This window comes from Pagrus major, chromosome 17 (genome assembly GCF_040436345.1).
Source record: "Pagrus major chromosome 17, Pma_NU_1.0".
NCBI lineage: Eukaryota > Metazoa > Chordata > Actinopteri > Spariformes > Sparidae > Pagrus > Pagrus major.
In genome coordinates, this window is record NC_133231.1 from 5269968 (window position 1) to 5294937 (window position 24970).

Here is a 24970-nt window from a genome sequence, read left to right on the forward strand (position 1 = left end):
CTCTCACATAACAGTACATACAATAGTACAAACACATAAACAAACAAATACGCCATAGCATAAGTAAGAATGGAGGATCCCACATGCACACTGAACTTGGCCTATGTCATTATGCAAATTCTGTGCTTTTGTGGCAGGGTTGGAAACAACAATCCCTTCCAGAAAACATTTGGTATCTTAAGATATCAAAATTTGTTTGAGAATAATTATTTAACAAAGTAAGAATGATATACTGTATGGCCCCCATGTTGTGTGAACCAATTCAATCTATCAGTTCAATAGGAAATCTTGTACCCCCCATGGAAAAGGCTGACATATAGCAAAACAGTGGTAAATAATTATAAACAAAGAAATTATATAGGCATGTGAAAAACGTACACACACATTAATATGATGCTTGCAGATGCGGAGTGCCCATTAATGTTTCAATCACATGTCAAAATGAGAAAATTGTAGAACATGACAAGAAAAAACATTGGCAAAAAATGACGATGATTCCCTAACATATGGAATATGTCTTCCATCCCAGCTGTGGGGTGAGCTACCTTAAGCTAAATAAACATAATAATCATAATCATAATGCAACTTCATACTAAATGTCCTAAATGTACTTGCAAAAATATAAAACATATTTGTGGCTCTGTAGGAGAGTTCAGCTTTGAAACTGTAAATCTTTGTCTATACCGTATTAAGTGTAACTTTGATCCACCCAACTCACAGGTAGCACCAGCCTCAAAGCAAGACATTGCACTATTAAATCTCTTTGAACTCATGTAAAACAAAACACAAGGGCCAAAGTAGGGATCCCCTCGAACAGAGAAATGCGGCTCTCACAAACGGTGGCCACTGGTCCCCCACAAGCAGCAGTAAACATAATCACTCACAGAATCGCCCAAGGTGGAAGCACTTGGTCTTTGGTCTTTGTGTGGCTACCAATCCCATGGCATATGAATTAACATCACTATTTTCCACCACAGGGAGAACAGGGAGAATAAATTCATTCAGCATGTGAGAGCTTAGGGCCAAATGACTGGATAATTACTGGTGGCTGCTTTTTAGTGTCGGCCCGTGTTTTGTTTTGGTTGTTTTGAAGGGGAGAGGAGCAGACGCAACACAGACGTTTGTCTACATAGTGTAGATGCTGACGAAGGACGAAGAGGTAAGACTGGCCATTTGCCCAGCGATGGTTTCACTGCTAACAGGTCTTCTTTAACACAAACACATCTACCCACACTAGCACTCTCCTCCAACCCACTGACACACATCTGCCTGTATCCATCACTGCCTTCTAGGAGAGAGGAACTGAAGTGCAACTTACTTTAGATTTTTGATTTGGCTTTAAAAAATATAAGGGCAGAGGCCACAAAAGGAATGTCCTAATCACTGGTTTAAGCCTCCAATATATATTTTTTCCAATAGCAAGTCAAACCCAATTATTTTTAATATTTTACTTTTTTCCTAATGCAGCTACACATTGCAAACTTAGCCTACAGTTGGACTACATTCATCCATTCAATTCAAAGCATTATTTTTTATATTTATATTAAAATATTTACAATCATATAACCATATGGCTTTACTTTAATGGTTTCCGATAATATTTGTTTATATTCCTATAAAATGTTGGATTGCCTTGTAGTATATTATATAATATCTATATACTAATAGCAGTACTTATGAGATCAGAGGAGTGTCAGTATCAATCTGTTGTGGCATGAAGCTTTGAACAAGCTTTTGACAACCTATCTTTAATCACAGCATGAACAGAAGACTTAACTCTAGTTAAAAACGCAGTATTGAATCACAACAGCACTTGTGAGGTTTTGTTAACCTGCAAAAAAACAACAACCTATTTTTAACTGATCATGACTGATTAACTGAAATTCTTAGCCGCTATTTGTTTACTGCACGGGGTCTGTGGTTTCCTCACTGTTTACAGTCACAACACTGAACAGTTCACAGTGTTTAAGAGTGCACAATAGAGTTGTAACGATTAGTCGATTAATGGCTGAACCGATTAGTCAATTCAAAGAAAATTAATTGCCAACTATTTTAATAATGACTAATTGTTTCAGTCATTTTTCAAGCAAAATGTAAAAGATTTGCTGATACCAGCTTATCTATGCCATTACGATAGTAAATGAAGAGTCTTGGGGTTTTGGATGGTTGGTTAGAAAAAACATGTCCTTTGAAGACGTCACTTTGGGCTCTGGGAAATTGTGATGGACAATTTTTCTGACATTTTATAGACTAAACGATTAACAGATTAATCATGAACATAATTGCTTCTGGTAGGCCTAAAACGCAATAGGCACTTTTGATAACTGACATACTCTGACCACACAAAGAAAGGTCCAGAAACAGATCAGGATTTATACAGCTGTTCTCTGATTTATTAAAGCTCCTGTGCAGGATTTGAAAGTTTCTTTCTTTGATAATTCTTTAGATCTCTTTAGTGGTAGTATCAAAAAGACACTGTGGCAGACAGGTGAGGTAGTGGTGTGCATTTTAATGTATTTTAGTGTATTTGAAGATGTATAGTATAGGTAAAACTACAAGGCCATGCAGAGTGTAGATATTTTTTTGGGTAGAAATAGAAATACAATACATATTCAAGACAACATCTGCATCCATAACAGTGGTCAATAACAAGTCTAAAGTCAGGTACTCAAGAGACTAATAACTGAAAGTCACCAAAATTGCATGTGTGCACTGGCATGAAATGCTATGCTGTGTCCTCACTTTTAAAAAACATCATTTAACTAGGTTAAAGAATCCTACAGGTTTGTTTTGTATCTTATTCTTAGAAAAACATCCTCTGTCTGAGTCATAGCAGGTTAGTTTTACCTCCTCTACCCTTTAACCTCTACCTTTTAATTAGGAGGGCTGGAATTACAGCATTCATCTGTTTCCTTGCCATTATTGAGGTGCTGCAACCTTTGACCTCAGAGTTGTCTCTACAGCCTGTAATGGGTTGAAACAAGGTACACTGCTGGAGCAGTGTGTGGTGTGCACACAAATGAACACAGATACACTGAAAATCCTACGCACACACACATACACAGTTACAATTGGACATTTACTCACACACATACTGTAGTTACACACACACACATGCATGCACTCATACACACACACACACACACACACACACAAACACACACACACCTGGGAGATCTGTTGAAGGCAGGCCCAAAGAGAGATGTTGGGGTGTGAGGCACCCTGCTTTAACAGCTGGGGAGAGATATTATCTCATAACGTCAGGCCTGGAAATGGATCCTCCCCAGATACAACCAGCCAGGAGTGTAGGTTCATACATCCATGTATACTCTGGGAGTGAGCCTCATGTTTGGGTGTTATACTGTGACCTAGCTCTTAAAGCTCAAGACCCCCACCTCTCTCCTTTAATTTTTTTTCTTCTAAAAACCATATCTTCTCTTTTTATTTTAGTCTCCCCTTTGCCACCTTCTTTCTAACCTTTGCTGTTTTCTCTGGAAACTTTATCCATGCCCCTAGAACTTTTCATTGGTTAAACTTATTTTTTCCATTATGTTGTGTCTAAGAGGTTCTCGCTATTCATGAAGTGTTTGTTGACATTGAAATAAGATTTAAAGTGTCCGTGCCATCATAAACATACATTTAACTAGCTAATATAACATTTATGTATGTTTCTCTTTTTGCAGAAGACTGTTACAAATTGATTTTTAAAAATGTCATAAATATTTTCAAAAGACCATTATCCTCCTTAGTTCTTTTGAGGTGCAGTAAAGTGCTGGAGGAGGGCAGGCACGGCATCCCTGGCCCTGTAGGAGGCATGTGGTCAAGTGGCCTTGTTGATAAGAGCCATCACTATGTGATTTATCACAGACACATCCCCCACACTCTCTCTGGCTGATTTACACTGGTTAAAAATGCAGTGTTCATCCCAAAAAGATTGTTTTTCACAGTTGAATCTGACACTAACAACTGCAGGCATTTGGCTATTAACTAGCCAGTGGATTTGAATCCATTGTCTTAGTAGCATTCTTAGAGGCTGGAAAAAACAATCAACATTTTCCTGTAGTGTAAATAGGTCCTAATTCACACTGCCTTTTCAAGATAGGAAAATTGCGCCCTTATTCTGGATATGACTCAAAATAAGAGAGAATTGTCCCACATTTCAACCCACTGAAGTACCGTTACAAGACCAAACAACAGTAATGTGGTAGCAGGTAGTGTCTTTGGCAACTTATGATGGAAAAATATGCCGAATTTATATGTGGAAAAGTCGCTGTCAACCTGTCTGTCCTACCAACTCTTCGTCACACTACCGCTTGGAAAACATTGTCTGTCCCCGGCAGCTTCCACTGCCTGGCTCTCACTGTCGTTATGATGTGTACCATCATGCCTCTTTTGGTTCCGCAATGCCGATGTGCCATATGAAATGACACATTGGAGCGGCGTTATGCCGGGGCTGGTTGGTTCAGTGTGAACAAAAAAAAGGCGGTGTAGAGGTGAGCCTTTGTTGCGGTGCTATTGCGAAATCCCTGTCTGAAAGGGGCTTGGGTTTCACTCTGTGGCCCCAACCTCCCCCTCCTATGCCATGCCTGTCCTGGTGGTCATTCTTTAAGCAGGGAGGTGGAATAGCCTCCCTGGCCCTAGGGCCATCACTCACCTGGGGGCAGGTCCGGGTCGCTGGGGGCAGCTTGTTGGAGGCGGCGGGGCTTGGCCACGGCCTTGGAGCTGTCTGAGACACTGCGACTGGTGGAGCTAGAGCCGCTCTCGTGATCATCCTGAAGAAAAAACAAACATGAATGCCTGTGAGGATAGGTAATGGAGTAAACACAGCAGTCTGAAAGAGCTCTGCAGAACTGGCGAGTTTAGAATCGGTCTGACAGTTATTTAGTTGTAACCAAATAAACTATAATATATTTTAGTCAAGTGTCCTATTTCAGTTCAAACTAAAGCTACAAAGAACAGTTTTTCAATTAATCACATCTGAAACACCAGTCAAATCCCTAATTTCCGGCTATTATCTCTTGGAGTTTAAGTAGTAAACTATAGTTAGAGGGAAAAATGTAACCAGTCTAATCTAACTGCTACCTTTATCTGACAACTGAGGGTAATCAAATTATTAGTGTGCATGTAAGCTGAGTACCTGTTCTCCTGCATGGTTGTGTCCAAACTGAACATGGGAGTGATTACAGGAGCATCTACCACACACCAATGTTTTTAAGCCCCCCTTCACACCAAATCTTCCCACTGACCTTCCTCCCATCCCCATTTACAACCATCTCTATGGGCTCTACAAATAAACTGTGCTCCGTGGATGAGAGGGGTGAAGGTCTCTCCTCCACAACAGCACGTCATCTGCACTCAAAGACCATAGGCCTGCTAAGCCCAGGAATGCAAGTACAAGATCTGTGAGTGTGTATCTGTGAGTGTGTGTGTGTGTGTGTGTGTGTGTGTGTGTGTGTGTGTGTGTGTGTGTGTGCATACATGCGTGTGTGCGTACGTGTGCGTTGTGTGTAGGAATGACGATGAAATGGACATCCCTTTTAGAGATGAGTATGAAGATAAACAACATGAGCCAAGACTCGGGACGAGGTGGTTATTTATTGGTTCAGCCTGAAGAGTACCTCAGCCTAGTGGGTGCATTGCAACCAAGACATAAGGTGTGATTACAACAATAGAGGCATGATGACAAACAGTGTAGGGGTCATGAGACTGTGGTAAAGGACTGACAGCCAAAGACTTTTTACTAGATCTACTGCTGGGTAAACGCAATTAACTTATGTTAACCAATCCACAATTGCACAAAAAGAGAAAATCATCAAAAAGGAGTTCCCTTGTTGCTCTTGTGGATCATTTTTAGAAATATGTTTAAACACTTTCCTAAACCTAAAGCAAAAAACCACTGCTCTCATATCTGATGTCATCAAGTGACAAACCCTGGAGAAGCTCCATTTGCAATAAAGAGACTGACTTTGTGGACTTGTAAAATTTCTACTAGCAGATTGTCACCTTCTCCAGAGGGTCTTGGTCATCATGTTTCCAAGTCTTGGAGGAGGCTTGTTGTCTTGTTTCCAAGTTTTAGGAGGGAACATGTTCACAGCTTTTGATTCAACAGTTCATTAAAATGAACTAACATTTTTCAAATCTGTTTTGGTATGCAGAAGAAAGTTTTTTTTTTATCCTATGTGAAATATAGCCAGCACTACTGTAAAAACCTCATCAACCATACATTTTCAATTTGGAGAACAGGGGAGAATAGGCTACTGCATCCAAGCAAAAGCACAAAAGATATACTGTAACTATTACAGCTAAAGTTCTATTCCTCTAGAACTACTATGTATAATTAAAACAAATACCTCATCTTCATATTCACAGTAGACATATGCCTGCAACAGTGGATGGTAGGAAGAAATTAAAGAAAGAAAAGAAACCAAACACATTAGAGCCATTATAAAAACAGAGAAGTCAGGAAAAAGGTGCAGAGTTGAGTGATTTAACCCCCAGTATGGCATTGATTAGGAGTTAGTGCAGCGCTGTAACCTTCACAGTCAGCCCGGGTGGTAAGTTAGTCAGACAATCTAGACAAAGAAAGGGGGTGATCACATGTGTTTAGCATTTAAATGGGGGATCAGCGTGGCAGAGTGTCGCAGAAGTCACCCTTTATCCTGACTAATGTAAACACTGAGGGTGTCAAAACCAAATATATTTGGCTACTCCATGCACACACACTTAGTTCACACACACTCAAATGAGCAAATGAAAACCCACAGCCACACCTTTCAGGCAAGTCACATGCTGTACATGCTGTACATACACACATCCCACACAATTAACACACATTTCCTGGTTCTGACACTATTTAACGACAATGAACCTCTTTCCCTCTGTGTGGTTGAGTAAAACAGATTAGGTTTTAAACATACTTTACATAATTTGAGTTGTGGACACACTGACAGAGTAGCAAGTATCCCCCAGTGCAGTAAAGTAAACACACAATTGCCAGAAGAGACGAGAGAGGCTCTGGCAGAAATATTTAGACTTTACTTCAGTAAAGGCCTGTATGGTAGAGCTGCACTATGCAAGCAGTTTTTTACCCATCAGTGAGTGGTGGGAATTGGTAAACAGAAGGAGAGGAATAATAAATACTTCATCAAGGTTCCAAAGAATAGAGATTGGCAAATAATAAGATGTAAATTTGTTGCTCATTATTCACACATCATTTACTAACTTGTCACAATAAAAAGGGCTGGTTTTAAGATGAGGTAAGTCTAGAATGAGACATGCTCACATGTTGAGGTGTTTAGTTTACATCACAATATGCTACTTGAGCACATTAGAATTAGAAAAAGTCTCCCTCCTATGTAGACTCTCGTATCTATACCTAAAGAAATGCCTCACCCTTCTGGCCAAGAGTACATTGAGTTCAGCATCTCAAACTGCCACTAAAGAACAAGACTGCCAAATTTGGAAGTAGCGCAATTAAGCACTCAATGTCACCGTGGGCAGTAAGCAATTCTCCAGAGGCAAAAAATGCCTTTTCAGAGGGAAGCCCTGGGACAAATGAAGCCTGCCTCAGCTGCTGTCGGGTAAACTGATCCCTCCAATGCCACGGCAGGGCACAGGACAGGGAGCGAGGGAAGGAGGGATAGAGAAGGAGGGAAAGACAGAAGGGCCGGGAAAAGGAGGGGTAGCTTCCCCTGCAGGCATGTCAACTGAGCTGTTGACCAAAGATGACAGTAGCAAAAAAGGAAAAGAGGGACAAGAGATAAGTGGAAAAAATAACAGAGTGAGATAAAATGAGACATTGAAACCAAGAGTAGGTGAGAGACATCAAGAGTGAGAGAGACCTGGAGATAATGGGACCCGAACAGAGGGACAGAAAAAAAGGAACAGGTACTGGCAGTGTGAGTGACAGGCGAGGGGGACCCCCTACTCAGAGGGTAAGTGGGCACCCATGGAGGGTTAGGGCACAGGAAGGCCAGGCCTGACCTCTGTCCCCCTGCAGACGTCTGGCTCAGTCAGGGACAGTGTGTTGAGCCTGTCTGGAGGGTCGACCCACATCTGAGCTGCTCAACACATTAGCTGAACCCCACCACCACCTCTAGCTATTAGAAACAGCAACTCTGCAGATACTGTCACAGTTCCCCTAGTACAAACAAACGAGCTATAACTCACAGATACCAGAAACCAGTGAAATCTTAACTGCCATTGGCACTATAATATATATGTAAACTGTGATGTGAAAAAGTAAAACTTGTGAAAGGGCTGCAACAATTACTCAATTAGTTGTCAACTATTAAATTGATCGCCATATATCTTATTAATTGATTAATCTGTTTGAGGATTTTTTCTAACAAAAAAGCTAAAAAATAATCTGATTCCAGCTTCTTAAATGTGAATATTTTCTGGTTTCTTTACTACTCTAAGATGGTGAACTGAATATCTTTGGGTTATGGACAAAAAATGTCATCTTGGGCATTGGGAAACTGTGATTTTTTTCCTCATTTTCTGACATTTTATACACCAAAAAAATAATTGATTGTTGAAGCAACAACAGAAAATAATCATTAGATGCAAACTGAAAACAATATAGACATTGCACAGTGCAAAGTGTGGGAGAAACCAAATAGTGGTGTTACTGCTCATCATTTCAGGCTTTCACTTTGACATGTGTTGGCCTAAAACAAAATAAAATTACAAAGCAATTTTTCAATTTCAGTTAAACGTGTGCAGGCACACACACACACACGTATATATACACACATACAAGGGGAAAAAAAATTGTTGGCAGAGATTAGCAGTCAACTACCCTGCCTGCCTGCTGCAACTGCCTGTTTGAAACCCAAACATTTTTAAAACTGGTCAATTTCACACAGTTTCAGCAGATTAATGAGAACATGCAGAGGACCATTGCTGGATAAACATGCTCTGTGTTATTGTTGTTTCTCCACTGCAGGTTGCTAGCGAACTCATGCTGACATCAAAGCAGCAGGCCCAGAGAATGGAGGCCAGGCAATGAAGGGCGAACGCCTACGGAGTGAAAAAATAAATGAAGGAAACTCAATAGCTCCTTATCTCAGACAGACCCCCTCCCCTCCTCCAAATCACTTATATACACATACAAACATAGACAAACACACTGGGTCAGACATGTCGAGGCCCTGTCCCATATGTCAGGGCCCACAGAGCACCATCCCTGGGGAGGATCCAGCGAACAGACCTCCTATTTCCTTCTTCAAAAACACTCGCAGACAACACATTTAGCTGTATAACCGTATTCAAAAACGTAATAGGAAATCTCTTTCATTGTCTTCTATTTTGACATTGTCATCCTCCTCATCCCTACGCTTAATCTAGACCTTCTCACCCCATCTATAACCGGCTAGTCTGAAGCTCATTTCAATGTTGATGACCCTGGTTCTCATAAGAACAGTTTCCAGCTGGCAGCAAGAGGAATGAGACTTGAAAAGTGGTTCAATGTTTCAAACATACAGTCACAGTTTGGGATGGTTCCAGTAACGTCAAATGGTATGCAGCCACTTCTTTTACACTTAAGCTGCTCAACTCATTGATGACCACCACACTGGAATGTAAACTGAAGAGAACAGAGCTCATCGCAGTTGACTCAAATTACCTATTCTTTAACGTCTTTTGGCTTCGAACAAATCCATCAGCTCAACTAAAAATTAACTGCTAATGGGTTTTTAATGAAACTGTAACAAATGCAGAAAGCCATTACACCATGATTAAAGACAGGGGTTTCATTTTCTTCTCAGAATAGAGAAGGCTGCTGCCAGCCAAAGCTGTCAAGACAGAATTTCACACACATTCAAATCACTTAAAATGAGCAAAAGCTCTTGATATCAATATTATATTCTGAAGATACCAACACACTAAACCACAAACTTGCACTACAGACAAATACTTGTATTTAACAACACACACAAATGCATGTGCCCAGTTTCTCACACAGCCTAAATGTAAAGACCCATACTCTAAAAACACAGCAGAGCTGTGCAGCTGGAAACCATGGCAGATTGGAGGGATTAGAGCCCCAAATGAACCCAGATGAATATCACATCGTGTGACATTCTGAATAATTATCTCAATGAAAACAGCTCATTACAAAAATGTGCTCTCTCTCTCTCTCTCTCTCTCTCTCTCTCTCTCTCTCTCTATCTCTCTCTATCTCTCTCTCACTCTTTCCCCTTGTCTTGAAGTAATTAAATCCACTACTGGGAAAGAAAATCCCTATTTACAATGCGTGTACTGCATTAATGAAATATTACAGTCCTGAAAAGTACACAATGTGCACTGGAAGTTCAACTGACCTGTTTTTCGGAGTGAATTAAGTTAGTGTAAGATCAGTGTAACAGAGGAAGCGCAATTCAAGTAGTTTCTGAACAAGCTCAGTTTACAAAGAAGTCAACCAAAAGAAAATGCCACCTTCATGATTTTGGAATCAGAAGTGTTCACATAAAAAAATCCAACAGCACATGGTAAAATCAAACTAAAACTACATTTTAAGCACAGTTGTTAAGCACAAATGTACAGCTAAAATTATCATGTTGCTTCCTAATGTCAAAGTAAAGCCATAATGCTTCTCATATAAAAGTCCTTTCCAAGTCAATTTTCTTTTGTGAAACCACACACACCGCAACTACTCAGCTTATACTGCGTATTAACCGTCAATATGCAGTACATAAACAAAATATCCTTGACGTCATATGAAGGAGAGACATCCATAAAATAAGCATCAAACCCTGGTTTATTAGAAACTCTTGTTATTTTCTTTATAGTCAAATGAATTATCTGTAATTTGTGTTTTCCAATCCTTCATACCTATATAATTACCGCAACCACAACAGAGAATAGACAGACTTGTGGGAAGGGGGAGGGAGCAGTTTACAAGGTCTGTAATACCAGAAGTGTTACTAAGCACATTTCATCCCTGCAAACTTTTACAATGAAAGCAATAGGTTAATTTTCCAAGCAAGCCCAAAAATTTAACATGTTCATTAAAGAGGGGGGAGCGGGGAAATGAAAAAGATTCCAAGGCTTCTGCCAGAAGTAGAATGCACAATTACAAAACTATTTCACTCAAAGCAGGAGGAATCAAAACGACGGCACTGGTGATGTCATGCTGGAGGTCTCTGCCAAGAGTGCCTCCACTGTACCCAAGTCAAACTGGCCATGTTTAATATCTGCCTCCAACATGCCCAGAATCATAACAAAGACAAACAGGGATCCCAGACCCACAGGGAGCAACAGGGGGACTGCTGACTTCACAGTATTTCATTTGGACTTCTTGTTCAGCCATTCTCCTTAGATTATCTTCATCTGAGAGGATACAAGTGGCTGCAGTTGTAGGACAGATCTTTAACCGAGGGGCAGTAAACTATCTGTACACTTGATATAAGCACCACACAGTAAAACCACCGTAACTGTTAAGAGCCACAAACCAAGCCTTAAAGGTTCAGATCAATCAAAAACTCACAACACATTTTCTTTAGTCTTCTAAGTAAACCTCATACCAGCAGAAACCAATCTTGTGTTTACGGTACAGTAGCTGTTGCTGCTCCAGTTAAAGTGTGCATAATACTCCATTAATCTAGTAAATCTCAAAGCCAGTGTATTCACGCATGAATTCAATTTCTTTGTTACAAAACTGCTTTTTTGCTGATTATTTTGCTGATTATAACAGTAAGCAGGTCGGCAGTGGGAGCGCTGAGGTCAGCACTTTGTCATCCTCGCTAACAATGTTTGTTTTCCACAATTGCTGTTCAAACAAAGGCCTTTAAGTCATAGTAACTCTAATCCCAAGACTTGATTAAAAGCCAAGAACAAGGAATTGTGACAGGTTAGTGACTAGTCCTGATGAAGTTGCCGTGATGGAATTTGGAACCAGGCTGGACTGTCTAGATCACTGCTGTCTCCATTTTCTTTTCATCAGAGCCCAGTCAAATTCTGCCCCGTGACCTCTTCATGTTAACATACCACGTTCCTGCTGGTGACCTGTACTTTAAGTATTATTGCACCTGACACACCTAAATCATAGATGAAAAGGAGAGACTCAAAGAAAAGGGACAGAGAAAGAGAAAGAAAGAGAGAAAAGAGTGTGAAAAAGAGTGAAGGAAGAAATGATTAGCGAAAGACAGAAAAGAAGAAAAATGGGAGTGAGACAACAGGAAAGTGGGGGGGGGGGATCAAAAGAGATTGGGAAAGAGGGAGAAATTGTTCCTGATTTAGATCTGAGAGGCTCTGGTCCTTCAGATGTCTCCATCAGCTAACCACAAGCCCAGGCTGAGCATGTGAGGCATGCTGCTTACGCTGGCACAGCTACCCCCTAATGCTAATAACTGCAATGTGTTAGCTACAATAAAACGGTCCACACAGACCCTTTACGTACACACACAGATGCATGTGCAAAAAGACACACACATCTTAGTCAAGTCAGCTACGACACACATGGGGGAATTTCCAAACCAAGAGCTTTAAATCTAACCTGTTAATTCCGAATCCAAACCATAACAAGTCCCCAGTTATATGCCGATTATTTATCATGTAGTTAATCTATTCAAGCCCATAATTGTTGTTATTTATGATATGAAAATAATGAATTTTCTGATACGATAAAAGGTAAAGAAAATTAGTATCCTCTAAAGATATTTCTATCTCCTTTTAATTTTGGTGAGTTGCTGAAAACCAGCAGTCAAGACCTAATTTTAATGTAAACTGCTATTCATCTGTCAAAAACTGAACCACCCCTGATCTGAGCTTTGCCCATTATTTTATACAAAATATTATGCACAAGACACAAGACATAAGTACTCTTTGAACGATGTAAGCACCAGCGTCTAAGAACAGCACAGTGAGTGGCTGAGGCTACTCTGACAACTTAATTGCACATGTGAGGTGCAACTGGAAGGCAAGAGCTGTAGAGGCCTAAGTGTTCTTGGAGAGTATCAATGTTCTGAAACCAGCAAGATAGAATAAATCAAACAGAAAGTAATGGGAGAGGACAGTGTTGAGAAATACCAAAGCCATATTGCAGGAGGTTTGAGCGTGCAAGTGGAATGCAGCAGACCTTATGTTTGCATAGCTTTTATACACCAGGTTCCAAAGCAACTGAAGTACTGTCAACATTCATCAGCTTACTTAAGAGATGGAAAACTGTCACCCTTACTTTGGAATAAAATCATTACAACTTCATCCTTGTAACATCCTAAAGCCATAACCCAGTCCTCGCCCAAGGATCTCAGATGTGATCTTGTCTTCATCACTGTAATGAAAGGAGACATGTTTCATTTCTTAACCTAGATTTGTTTAACAAACCAATAAAATAAGAGGCCTGCACCTGGGTAATAGCCAGAGAGCAATAAGATTTGAAAAGTTAAAAAATATTTGAAACGTTAAATGTTTTAAACTATGATTTGAAGTTTAAATATGAATGTCTATAATGCCTGCATTGAGTTGAGTTTCTGAACACAGCTTACAAAGTTTTGTTGACGTTAGTATCAGAGGATTAACCCTCTATTATTGCCCTGGCTGGTTTGGGTTGTTTTGCTCTCTGTGTTTCAGAGCTCTCCCCGAAATCAAACTACTTTAGAAATCCCTCATCTTTAAAATAAATATGTTAATCTGTATCTGAAAACTCTGAAGCCAAGGTTTTGTGGCACTGCAAACAGTAAGAAGAAAGTGGCATATTCCAACATGTAAATTTTCATTTGTCTTATTTCAACTTTTCAAATACATATTTCAGTTTTAGGAAATGTGGGTTTGAAGTCACCTCCTACTTAAAATGTCTGTAATGCTTTATCTCAACCAACCAACATCCAAATATCTCTACTGTTTGATCTGTCAACTGAAAATGATAACATATAGATTTATATATCAATTATAACAGTTAAAAAGTTTTTTTATGAAAGATTAGGAACAAATACAACTTAATCATAGCATGTGAATTCTTATCATGTTGGTCACTTTAAACAAGCAACGTGGTCAATGTCAAGCCAGGGCGATACACTCCTTCAAGATCTGCATGTTTATTATCTTTTCAGCTAACCATATGCCCTCTCCACACAATCTCCTTTTCTTCTCTCTCCCCACCATGGAGAGTGAACTCATATACAAACACACAAAATAGAGCAGTGGGAGCAATTTTTGAAACACACTACAATCAGTACTCCTCTGGCTTTAAGAATCATTAAGCGATGCATATAAAAAACTGTTATAAAGAATATAGATCTACAAACAGAATTAACTTAGGCCTTAGAAAAATGCTCTGCCAAATAGCTTGCTACTGACTAGCTCTGCATGGGTAATTTTACTGGTTAAAATGTCCCGCCTTATATGGCATCATCATTTCTATAATAAGAGTGGAATTATTCATAGGTCAAAGGGGTGAGGGTCTGCTAAATGGAGCACACGCTCACCCTGAGACATAAAACACGGACCACCCACATTTTGTGTAACATGGAGTCATACAAGCCTACCTTTCTCCATTGAAAAATGACAAACAGAGGCACCCAGTTACTGTGTTACTCCTTTTTGTAACTTTCTGTCTCACTCAAACTAAAATACAAACTCCATCTCTATGAGTGTAGTTAGAACAAATAAATTAAGAGGAATACAGTGAAACATCTGGTTGCCTTAGTCTGTGTAGCACCCAAAAATAAAATAAAATGAAAGCCTGTTAGTCACACTCACACACAACACAAACATGATAAACAAAGACAAAAAACACAATTCCTTAATTAAATACAATCACTTCTCATGGTGCCTGTTTGGATTTAAGACTCACAAAGCAAATGGTGTGCCTAATTGCAACGCAATATCTTCCCAGAATTTCTGTCCGAAGAAAGCACTAATAAAGTGAACATTAGCCTTAATTGCGAGGTAATTGTTTCCCAGACTGCCATATTACCAGGAGCTCCCAGCAAGTAATAAGCTCCATTGAAGGATGGCTGTATTCCGGATGGCCTGAGAGCAAGGATTAAACCGTGTAGTGCAGCATCCTGCCCAGAGTGTATTGATCACCACTTGACTCACTGGATGCAGGAAGCCGCCGGGTTTAATTTTTCCCCTGACTGCTTTCCTGTGTCTGAGGAGCTAAAGTAACCTCATCCCACCAGGAAGCCAAGACTCCAGCAAACCTCAACGACAAAGCAGAGTAACGCTGTGGGTTGTGTCGCTTTGGTTGACTCACAGGCAATGGTGGCTGGGTGCAAGGCCTTCTGCTGGAATGACACACTTGTGCATTGCCTTCAGCAGATGCTATAAATCAGTTTGGAATGCCAAACAGAGACCACCACAATTGGTCACTCTATGTTGAGAATTTGAATGACAGGAGAGATAAATACAGCGTAGTGAATTACATGACTGATTTAAGACCTAGAATAAGGTTTTGTTGGAAAATACTTATTTGGCTTGTAGACACACTGCATGATTACTAACTTAACTTTTTTGTTCATTTGAAACACAGACTTACTGACCAGAAATTTTTAGCATCATTACAACATCACAGCTTTCCTCAGACTGAACAACCCTGTCAACAAGTGGGTTGGCCTAAGACTACTAACATACGTACATGCGACAAAGACAGTGGGCACGCTCATCTCTGGTCAAAGTCCTCACCCGACTCATCAGATCCAGTCTCACCTAAAATATTCCCCAATCTTGCCAATGCCAATTTAAGAACAAACATTGATATTACAGTTGAGAGTTTATTAGATTTACATGTTAGGCACATTTGTACATGGCTCATAAAACAAACAATGGATGTGGGCTTTTAGGCTAAGTTTACATGAGGGCCTGACAGACCATAAACAATCTGGAGGCTTCATAATAGCCATGGAAATAATGCAATTTGTCATGAAAAAATGTCCAAATGTGAACACATGCTGGGCACAAACATCCTTGCCTAACCATTCCCAAGCACGTACACTCTGATGTTCAATCTACTTCTGTCTCTCTATGGTCTTTGTCTCTCATCAGAACTTACTCTAGCTTCCAACCTGCCTGAGGAATCCACAGTGTGCCAACATTACTCCATCTTTTTATTATTTACAGTCAGAGATGGGTTTTGTTACTGCTACGGGGGGTTGGATTCAAGAAAAACAGATTCTCCAAAGCTCTATGTCTTCGCCCTCTGTCTACTCAGTCCTGAAGACAAGGCCCCGCTGAGCTGATGATCAGATGGATTTATGGTGCAATCTCTGTAAGCCATTTGCTCCCTGCGAGCCGTAGAATCAAAGGCAAGATTTCCGGATAGCATTGGGACAGAGATTATCCAGTTTGTGCTATCTGATTGCAAACTTCCACAGGCTGTTTTCTTTTACTTGTTTAACTTTTTCCTTTGTGTTTTCTGACTTGTAAAAGAGTTGCACAGGCATAAACGTACTGGGTCTCATTCTGTCAGGAAAGACTATATACTACAAAGGCAGACAGTGATAGAACATTTGATTGGATGTTGAATGTTTTACTAGATGACACAATGACATTTTTGAAGAATACAATTTTCTTTTTTTTTTTCTCACTTTAGAACATGCTTATTCTCTGGCAATAAGAATTACGTATCTCAAATTAAATCACAGAGTAAAGGCATAACAACAATAGACCATAACAGCAGGCTACATACAGGAGCCAATAACAGTCCATACATCCCAGGATTGCTACTTAGTGGGTTGTGGATTTAACCACTGGTTGGCAAAACCATATGTTAAAGCAGAAGCATCCAGTGTTCAACTCCAGGACGAGGAATCAGCTGTGCATCTGAGGTTACAACGTTATAAAACCTGCGTGTATTTGACTGTTTGATATTATCACATCTATAGATTTCTGTTTAATTTCTGAGTCACAGCAGCAATCCTTTGTCAAGTTAGTGGTAGATTTAGCAATGGAATAACAACTTGGGGTTTTAAGAAGTCTTCAAAATGGGGTTCCCTAATTCACATGTATTACCCATTATTTAGGAGCAATGAGGTTTGGTGGTGTAAAGCCCTAAAAATAGTTTGGAAGGAATCTAACAGAAGAAAGAGTCTAGTTGGACCATATGCCAAACCAACAAGTCTCAAAGGCACCTCCCCAAATCATCTTGAGGCAATGCATCAATCAGAACCTCCACATCAGTGGCAAATGCACTCAGCGGCCATAAAACTCCCAGATCAAGCAGCAAGTCGAGCCAAAACCAGAAAGGCTCTCCTCGGTAGACCCAAGCCCTTATCTCTGTCTCATAAAAAATAAAGAGTGCCTGAGAGTGTTATGATCCACTATAACTGCTGTCCAGCCAGTTCCTCTCCATTTTTGCTGATCACACCTCATCTTCAACATCTGGAGCAGTTTACCAAGATGTCAAGAAGGGAAAAAAGTGCCCGTAATCTTGCAACATTACATCAATGTTAGCTGTTAGGTCTTTCATTAAGGCCTGAGTTCAATCTTGCCAATTTCTGTTTTACTGCTACAACTAGCTACAAATACAAGAACAAAACTCCTAAAAACAGCCACACAATAAATTCTATCTCCTACAATCTGTCTCCTCATTAAAGGGAGAAGCTCAATGCCTTAAACCAAATGCTCAACATCACAGAGAGACCAGTTCCAATCCACCACATCTGAGTAGTAAACCTTATAATGACAACATTAACCTAATGACATTTAAAAAATAAATAAATAAATAATATAGGAAGACGGTCCTGGATATGAGTAGTTTGGTGTGAAACTGGAAAAACTGAAGATTGCTCCTAGCTCCTGTGTGATTTCCATGGGGCAAATAAGATACTAGATGGAGACCTTATGAGTTCTATTAATAACTCCAGTTTCCATAGGGGCTCTGTATATAGAATGACAGATTTTAAAACCATTGTTTCATCCAATGCAGCTCTTGACATTTTCAGATTGCTTTTGAATTTAGAAAGGGTTCAGATCAAACAGTTATTCGTATCAAGTAACTCAAGAGGGGCCACAGTGAGTGTGTCTTTGCACAAGAAGAAAGTAGTTAAAGTCGACTACTACAATACCCTTTCATCCCCATGACCAATCTCCTATTACATACATTGAGCTTTTCGGCATAGACCAGGGCTTAGTCTAATTTCACATGGAGATGTCCACGCTAATAATTTAATTCATACATTAACGATTTAACTTTGGGATTCAAACTAAATAGAAATATATAAAGGTAGAATGATCTACAATAAATCTGAAAATAAATGTGTTTTAAAGAAAGTATGTACAGTGTCTTATCTTTAAATTACGCAAATAGTCTTAACACAATCATGGGAGATTTCTTTTAAGACACATATAAAACTTAATACATTTTGTTTGTACATGGCATCTAGTTTGTAAAATTAATGTCAAAAACAAGTTGACAAAATGTTTTTTCTATCTACCATACTTTCTGCACTACAAGTCCTCATTACAGCTTATTTAACGCAATTACACTGTCAGCAGGAGCTGTAATCTCCAACTGCTGCTAAACGCCCAAATTTCCACATTTGCTGGAAACTATAATTGTAAACTGCTCTTGGTGCTTTGCAGATGGGCCCTATTGAGCAATCTGAATATCCCTAATATTACCCAGTTCCTCTCAAGGGGAAACGCGCACACAAGGCCCAAATAATTCCGGTCAAATTACACAACCCTTAATGAACTTCAAAAGACGTACGGATGTTTTTACAGGCCAGTGCTCAGGCTTTAACAGTAATTATGAAAACAAACCATATTAATGATATCATTTATCATTTCCACACTTTGGCCACATGAGGCCAACCACAAAGTTCCTGTCTCTATTGGACAAAAGAAACACTAGTAATGTACTAAACTTAAAACGTAAGATTTTCCGTACACAGATCAATTTTTTTCAGCTCTTTTAAAAATCCTATAGGCCATCACCCAAATTACTTGAGGCCTTCAGAGAGAACTGTCATGGCCATGGTTTGCAGGTACCTATGCCAAACTCTCTGCATCCCTGCTAGAATCTGATTAAAACTGGACCAGGGCCTGTGATGTATATGAGCTGGATTTATAACCTCAGGAGAAATGTAATCCTGTTTCTGTGGGCTGTCCAGAGTGAGAAACTTCCCCAGCAGAGATACTGTTGCTTTGTAATGTTCAACAATGATTAAAGTGTAACAAAGTTGAAATAAAGGTAATATGAGTGACCAGGTTGCACAATTTTCTTAGTTAACAACACAGTAGTCAGCCTCCCACCTCCCACTCACATAAGAGAGAAGTGCAGCAGCTCATTTAAATTCCACATGCTAGAAGGACTTCAGCTGTAAGTCTGGCTTTGTTCCAAATTATGTCTCATGGGTGTACATACCACTGAATAATTTGTCCAAACGTCATTTGCAATTCCCCAAAAATCTTTTCTTGACTGGAAGCCTTTTAGGGAACATCTGTAACAAATAGTTGTTTTTAGACTTCATGTATTACACCAGTACAGGTACTGGTACATGACCTTAAGCTGTGTACGAAGCATATATAGTAAGAAGTTTAAAGTTCAAATGGGCTAGAAACCTGATCTCATAAGCAGTAGCCACCTGCATAGTATGATATTTACCATTAGTTCTGGGTAGCTCAAGCTCATGTGTTACAAATCTTTTTGCTGCAGTCTATATAATTAGCTGTAATTGACTTCCCTTGAAATGTGTTTCTTTTGGGACATCTGGCCTTGAAACTTCAACCTTCCCATAATAGAGCCAGCACCAAGCATGGTTGACAAAAGTAGGACCAGGCTCTACTGCAAAAAAAAATCTAGTAAAAATGCCTTTCATATACCACACTTCAAAAATTAAAACATGCATAACTTAACTAAAGACGATATAAATATATCTCTTGGATAACTGTTCTCAGATTGTTGTCAGTGATGATGCATGGCAGGCCTTAACTTGTCCCTCAATCTCACTCTTGATGCTTAAAGGTGCAATATGTAAGAATTGGGTATTTCTCAAATTCATACTCCAAATAAGAAGGGGGCAGCATTAGACCAGAATAACTGCTAACTGTTGCCCTGAGGACAGGTCAGGGCTAGCTGGTTAGCTGCAAATTTCAGTAGATATCTGCAACACAACAAATAGATGCTTTAATATTCAATAAAAAAAATGAAAAAAATGCATGGAGTGCTGCTTGGGTGTAGAAAAAGGTGTCCATCTGGTGCTCTTCAGTTTAGGGATCCAAGTAGAACTTATAAGGAAAGATCTGAGGCACTCAAGAGGGTAATGATTAAAATGCCTTTATTAGTACATGGCTAGTCTAATAAAAACATGCCAACGTGTTTCAGCCTAAAAGGCCTTCGTCAGGGCAAGGGCAAAGTGATAGATGCTTTAATAAATTGTCAAAACTCTTATTTCTTTACACTCTGTTGATCATTTTTGTTTGTGATTTTTTTTTTATGTTTTAAACAACAATTCTTAAATATTGCACCTTTAAAGGTATCATGTGGAGTTCCCTTGTAAACTAAAAAAGTTTCTATTTAGATCGTTATTATTATTACTGATTACTAAATGCATTGTACGTATCAAGGTCTTATAAATGCGTTGAATACATTTACTTAAAGATTTAACATCTGCTAGGCTTATTTGTCCTAAAAGTTTGAAAACAGCATCATCATCATCTACATCATCCATGTCTACTTCCTTGCAGTCTTCTATTTCCCTGCCTTTGTTGTAGTACTGCTGCATGAGACCAAAAAAACGTTTCTGTGTAAAAATATGCGCAACAGCATGATCTCAAGGTACCTATAAGCCACAGGGATGTGAAACAATCTCAATTTGTCTATGAATGTGATTTCAATGTTTTTTTAAAATATTATTATTTATTTATTTATTTTATTTCTTTTGCCTTTTCATGACTTTATTTTGACAATACAGAGCAGAGAGATGACAGGAAATGGGATGACATTCTTTGTACATGGGGCACATGCTCTACCAACTAAACTACAGGGGCGTCCCGAATTCCAAATCTTGTTAATATGAAGCAATGTTCACTGCGTGTGGACTAAATAAAAACCGAGTAATGACATACTGAAGACAGAGATTGCTAAGTAGTTAATAGCACTAGTCAAAGTCACCTCACAGTTTTGAATTCCCTGAATATTTCTGGTTAGTGGTCAATGAAGCTTTCCCTCTTTTTAAGGAACAAATGTGCTGAGAGAGAGTACTGTGCTTTCCTAAAGGGAAATCATATAGCTGATCCAACCATTTTTAAATGATAAAAAGATGTGGAAAACAATGTATGTGTCATGCTTAAATCTGTCTGTTCAAAAATAAAGTTTGATGCATCTCTTTGCATTTGCAAACAGTGAATTCAGTGGTATTATGGATGACAACACACTTTCATCCCTGAATTCTGACATGTGCTCCTCATTGCAGACTGCCATTAAGGCACTTGCCAGTTTGTTTTTTACAGCAGCTTTTGAAAATACAAGATTACAATCCAATCCCTGTTTTAAAAGGCACAAATTCATACGTAACCCTCAATGCAGCAGTGATTTACTGGCTGCTGGTTTCTTTGCTCGCTTTCCTTTTTTTCAATGCATTTCTCATCAAAGTAACAAAGCATGGATAAAAAAGACAGAAGTGCCTGCTACTTGGCTGTTAATAGTGATATTTAAGCCCTACCTATGAAGTACTTTACCATACTTTAGTGAAATGGCAATGACATAGTTGAGCTCTGTTGTTAGCAAGTGTGGCTGAAGAAAAAAAAAAAGAAAAGAACATTCTCCCAACTTATAGAACCAAGACTCACATTCTTCATTTGATGCCATTATGTGGGGTGACTGTCTGTCATCATGCCAGCTCATTACAGATGTAAACCTTTGAATCAGAGCCTGGCCTGAAATAAAATGACATATTGGACCTAATGAGCACACCTTTGGCCAAACACCATACCAACTTGAAGTAAAGGGTCGAACAGGCAGAGGGACTTAAAACTACAAAAGTGGATGTCTTTGTGAAGGACTCGGGTCGGGTTTTCCGTGACAGTCTAAAGGATGTGACATTATGCACGTTCTCGAGTGCCTCATCTCAGTGCTTCTCTCCACTCCACTAAAACAGAGCTTCAGTCGCTATGGATAATTAAGAAATGGAGTCTGCTAACATAAACTAGAGACCATCTTTCTGCACAACACAGAAGTTCCACAGACACTTTAAAACTTAAGGATCCAGTATAAGCTGAAAATGAAATGTTACACTGCAGTCTCTCTGCATGTGATTATACACCAAGTCAGGGTCACAGTGTGACTTCAGTTGAGCTTGTCAGAGTCAAGCTCAACATGTTTGTTTGTATATGTAAAACAGAGGCCATTACAAAACTTTTTGGAAACACAGGGAGAAAAAGGAACGAGAAAGCCTAACTCTGGCATGAGGATAACATACGTAAGTAACAAGAAGATCTGGTCAGGCCTGTTTTGGCCCTGTAGTGGAATCAGGGATAACGTGTTTCTCATACCAGTAAATAACTAACCTGGGCTCCATCCTTTAGCTTGAGGATGCACTCCATGGTGTTGATGGTGATGACTACAGGCTCCGAGCCCAGCTTGGTCCAGGGTACGTGGATACGCAGCTCATGGATATGACCACTCATGAATGTAAAGGGCAGCTTCAACTCCTAGAAATATGTAAAGACATAAAAATGAAACAAACAGATAACTACGAGAATGTAGTTAGAATAACCTGTACTATAGTTTTACATCTGCAATGCAGGCAACATTTTATGCGTATGTGGCAATATGACTGCTGAAGCTTCAAGAACATTTGGAACCTTTATCTACCCATTTTCTAAACCACTACTTGAAACTAATAAATGAAGACGAGAGGATAGTCAAAACAACAAATACAGATTACATACTGGTCATGCTTTTAACTAAATCAGTCAGATTTTCTCAAAAGCAGACAAATCACTGTTCTGCATCTTGAATTAATCTGTGTGAGAACGAGTCCCATGAAACCAGACAGCCAACACATAGGCTTCATGTGCCTCCTAGGTACGTCTAAGCCATAAAAATAATAACCAGACATAATTCAGAGGGAAAACTGTCTTGGACGTACAGTTTGTTTGCTCTAAACCCCGATAATGTTTTACGAAAAATTACTCTTTATTTTAAGAAGAATATCTCTACATGCACATTTTAAAGGGAGGTACTGTCCAAATAAAATGCAATAAAACAGAGGCAAAGGGAGGACATTTGCCAAGCTTTTGACATAATGTTAAACATCAAAATCCAAACACAATTCCTACTGTCAGTTGACTTGAAGCTGCTTTCAATAAGAACTTTCATCACAATCTCTGTTGGGTTAGGTAGTGTTTTGGTTCGGTCTTCAGAAGCAGTCAGAACCCACTCAAGAGAAAAGAAAATTCTTTTAACTCATGACAGACTAATTTAATCCAGACATTACAAGTGTAGAAAGAACACTGTCAAAATAACACTGCAGAGCAAAATATCTGAGTAAATCTATCAAACTCCTCCAAAATGACAGTAAAGATACTGACTCAACAGCATGGCTGCTTTTCTTTCTAATTCTAGTCAAGTCCGTAGATCATGACTACATTCACAATAGCTGAGATGTAGACGTCTTGATGGGAAAAAATAGACAGTGGGGCACATGCTTACATCCCAAACCTTTTATTTCATTTTCTATTCAAATGAAAACTAAATGTCTGACTTTATTGTACAGACATTCTACAATGTGAACACTGTCATGTTTACATGCTTAGCTGCTGCTTCTGTTGAAAGAACAAAATGAGTTTTCTAATTTCAGATGCTAATAAGATAATAAACAGAAGTGCAAACTAAATGACAAAAATTAGAAATGCACGATAAATATCGGCCCCATAAATTATCGGCCTGATACTGGGAAATTTATATTATCAGCTGTATGTCGTATTGGTGAAATTAAACCTAATAAATGGAGCCAATAGTATGAAGCCAAATTGCTTCCACTGACTCAACAAGTGCAGCATTTACACACCGAGAAGAAGAAGAAGAAGAAGAAGAAGCAGTGCAGCATGCTGTTGTCACACTCATGACGTCAAACTGATGCACCTGAATAGAGCTACGCAGTGTACACTGGAGAGCCGAACATGTTGTCACTAGTGTGAACATTTTATTTCATAGTCTCAGAGGAAGAAAATACAATTGTAATTTGCAATACATGTTCTGCAAGGGTTCAAACAGGAGGTTAAAAGTCTACAAGTTCTAACACAACAAATCTTAATAGAATATTAAATCATCCATTTTTGCTCACTACATCTTAGCCTGTCTTACCCTCAGGTTTACGTGAACTACAGATTATGAAAAAAATATCAAAATGTGAAATTATCAGTTATCTTATCAGTATCGGCCATGAAAAGCAGGTAATTATTGGTTATTGTTTCAGCTGAAATAAATCCTTTTTGTGCACCCCGAAACAAAATACCAGAGTTATGAGCAAATGCAACTTTAATCCCTTGCAATAGAAATTAAGGAAAAAAAAAGTAAACCTATGATTTTTCTCAATATCTGCAAGAGAGAGTTATTCATGTGACTTCAGTGAACATCAACACGGAGACACAGATGGTCATTAAAGACCATTTAGTGTGTATGGATACAGAAAGAAAAGTTTGCATGGCATTCCTACAAACATAAAAAACACTTTGCCTATTACGTGCCATTACCAAAAAAAAAGAATGCAATATCTTTCTGTCCTAGAAAAAAGTTATGAAAAGTTAAAGAAAGCAGAGGACACATTCAACATAAAGTACCTGTTCCAGCACATCCAGCTTCAGGTCCAACTTGCTGAGCACCACATCTCCTCCCCAGAGAGACAGCTGCAGGTCAGATGGCCTCAGATTCTTTATATACTTGTTTACATAGCTCATCAGGAGTGGTGTGACATAGGACTCCAACATCTTGTCCCTGTCCTGAAAAAAACATTTTGATGCTATTAAACACTGTCTTCAGTTGTACATTACAGTATTTATGTATTAAATATCTTTTCAC

The 24970-nt window shown here is 39.1% G+C and overlaps 1 protein-coding gene across 3 annotated transcripts in view; it reads right to left on the minus strand.

Annotated features, from left to right (window-relative positions):
• Positions 1-24970, minus strand: part of LOC141011735 (intermembrane lipid transfer protein VPS13B-like) — a 353303-nt gene that overhangs the window by 327348 nt on the left and 985 nt on the right. For all 3 annotated transcript variants that reach the window (XM_073484997.1, XM_073484995.1, XM_073484996.1), the window contains exons 2-4: positions 24733-24891; positions 22456-22599; positions 4655-4772 (exon numbers count right to left, since the gene is read on the minus strand). In XM_073484997.1, coding sequence (XP_073341098.1) covers positions 4655-4772; positions 22456-22599; positions 24733-24879 — 409 coding nt within the window. In that variant the 5' untranslated portion in view covers positions 24880-24891. The remainder of the gene's footprint in view (positions 1-4654; positions 4773-22455; positions 22600-24732; positions 24892-24970) is intronic.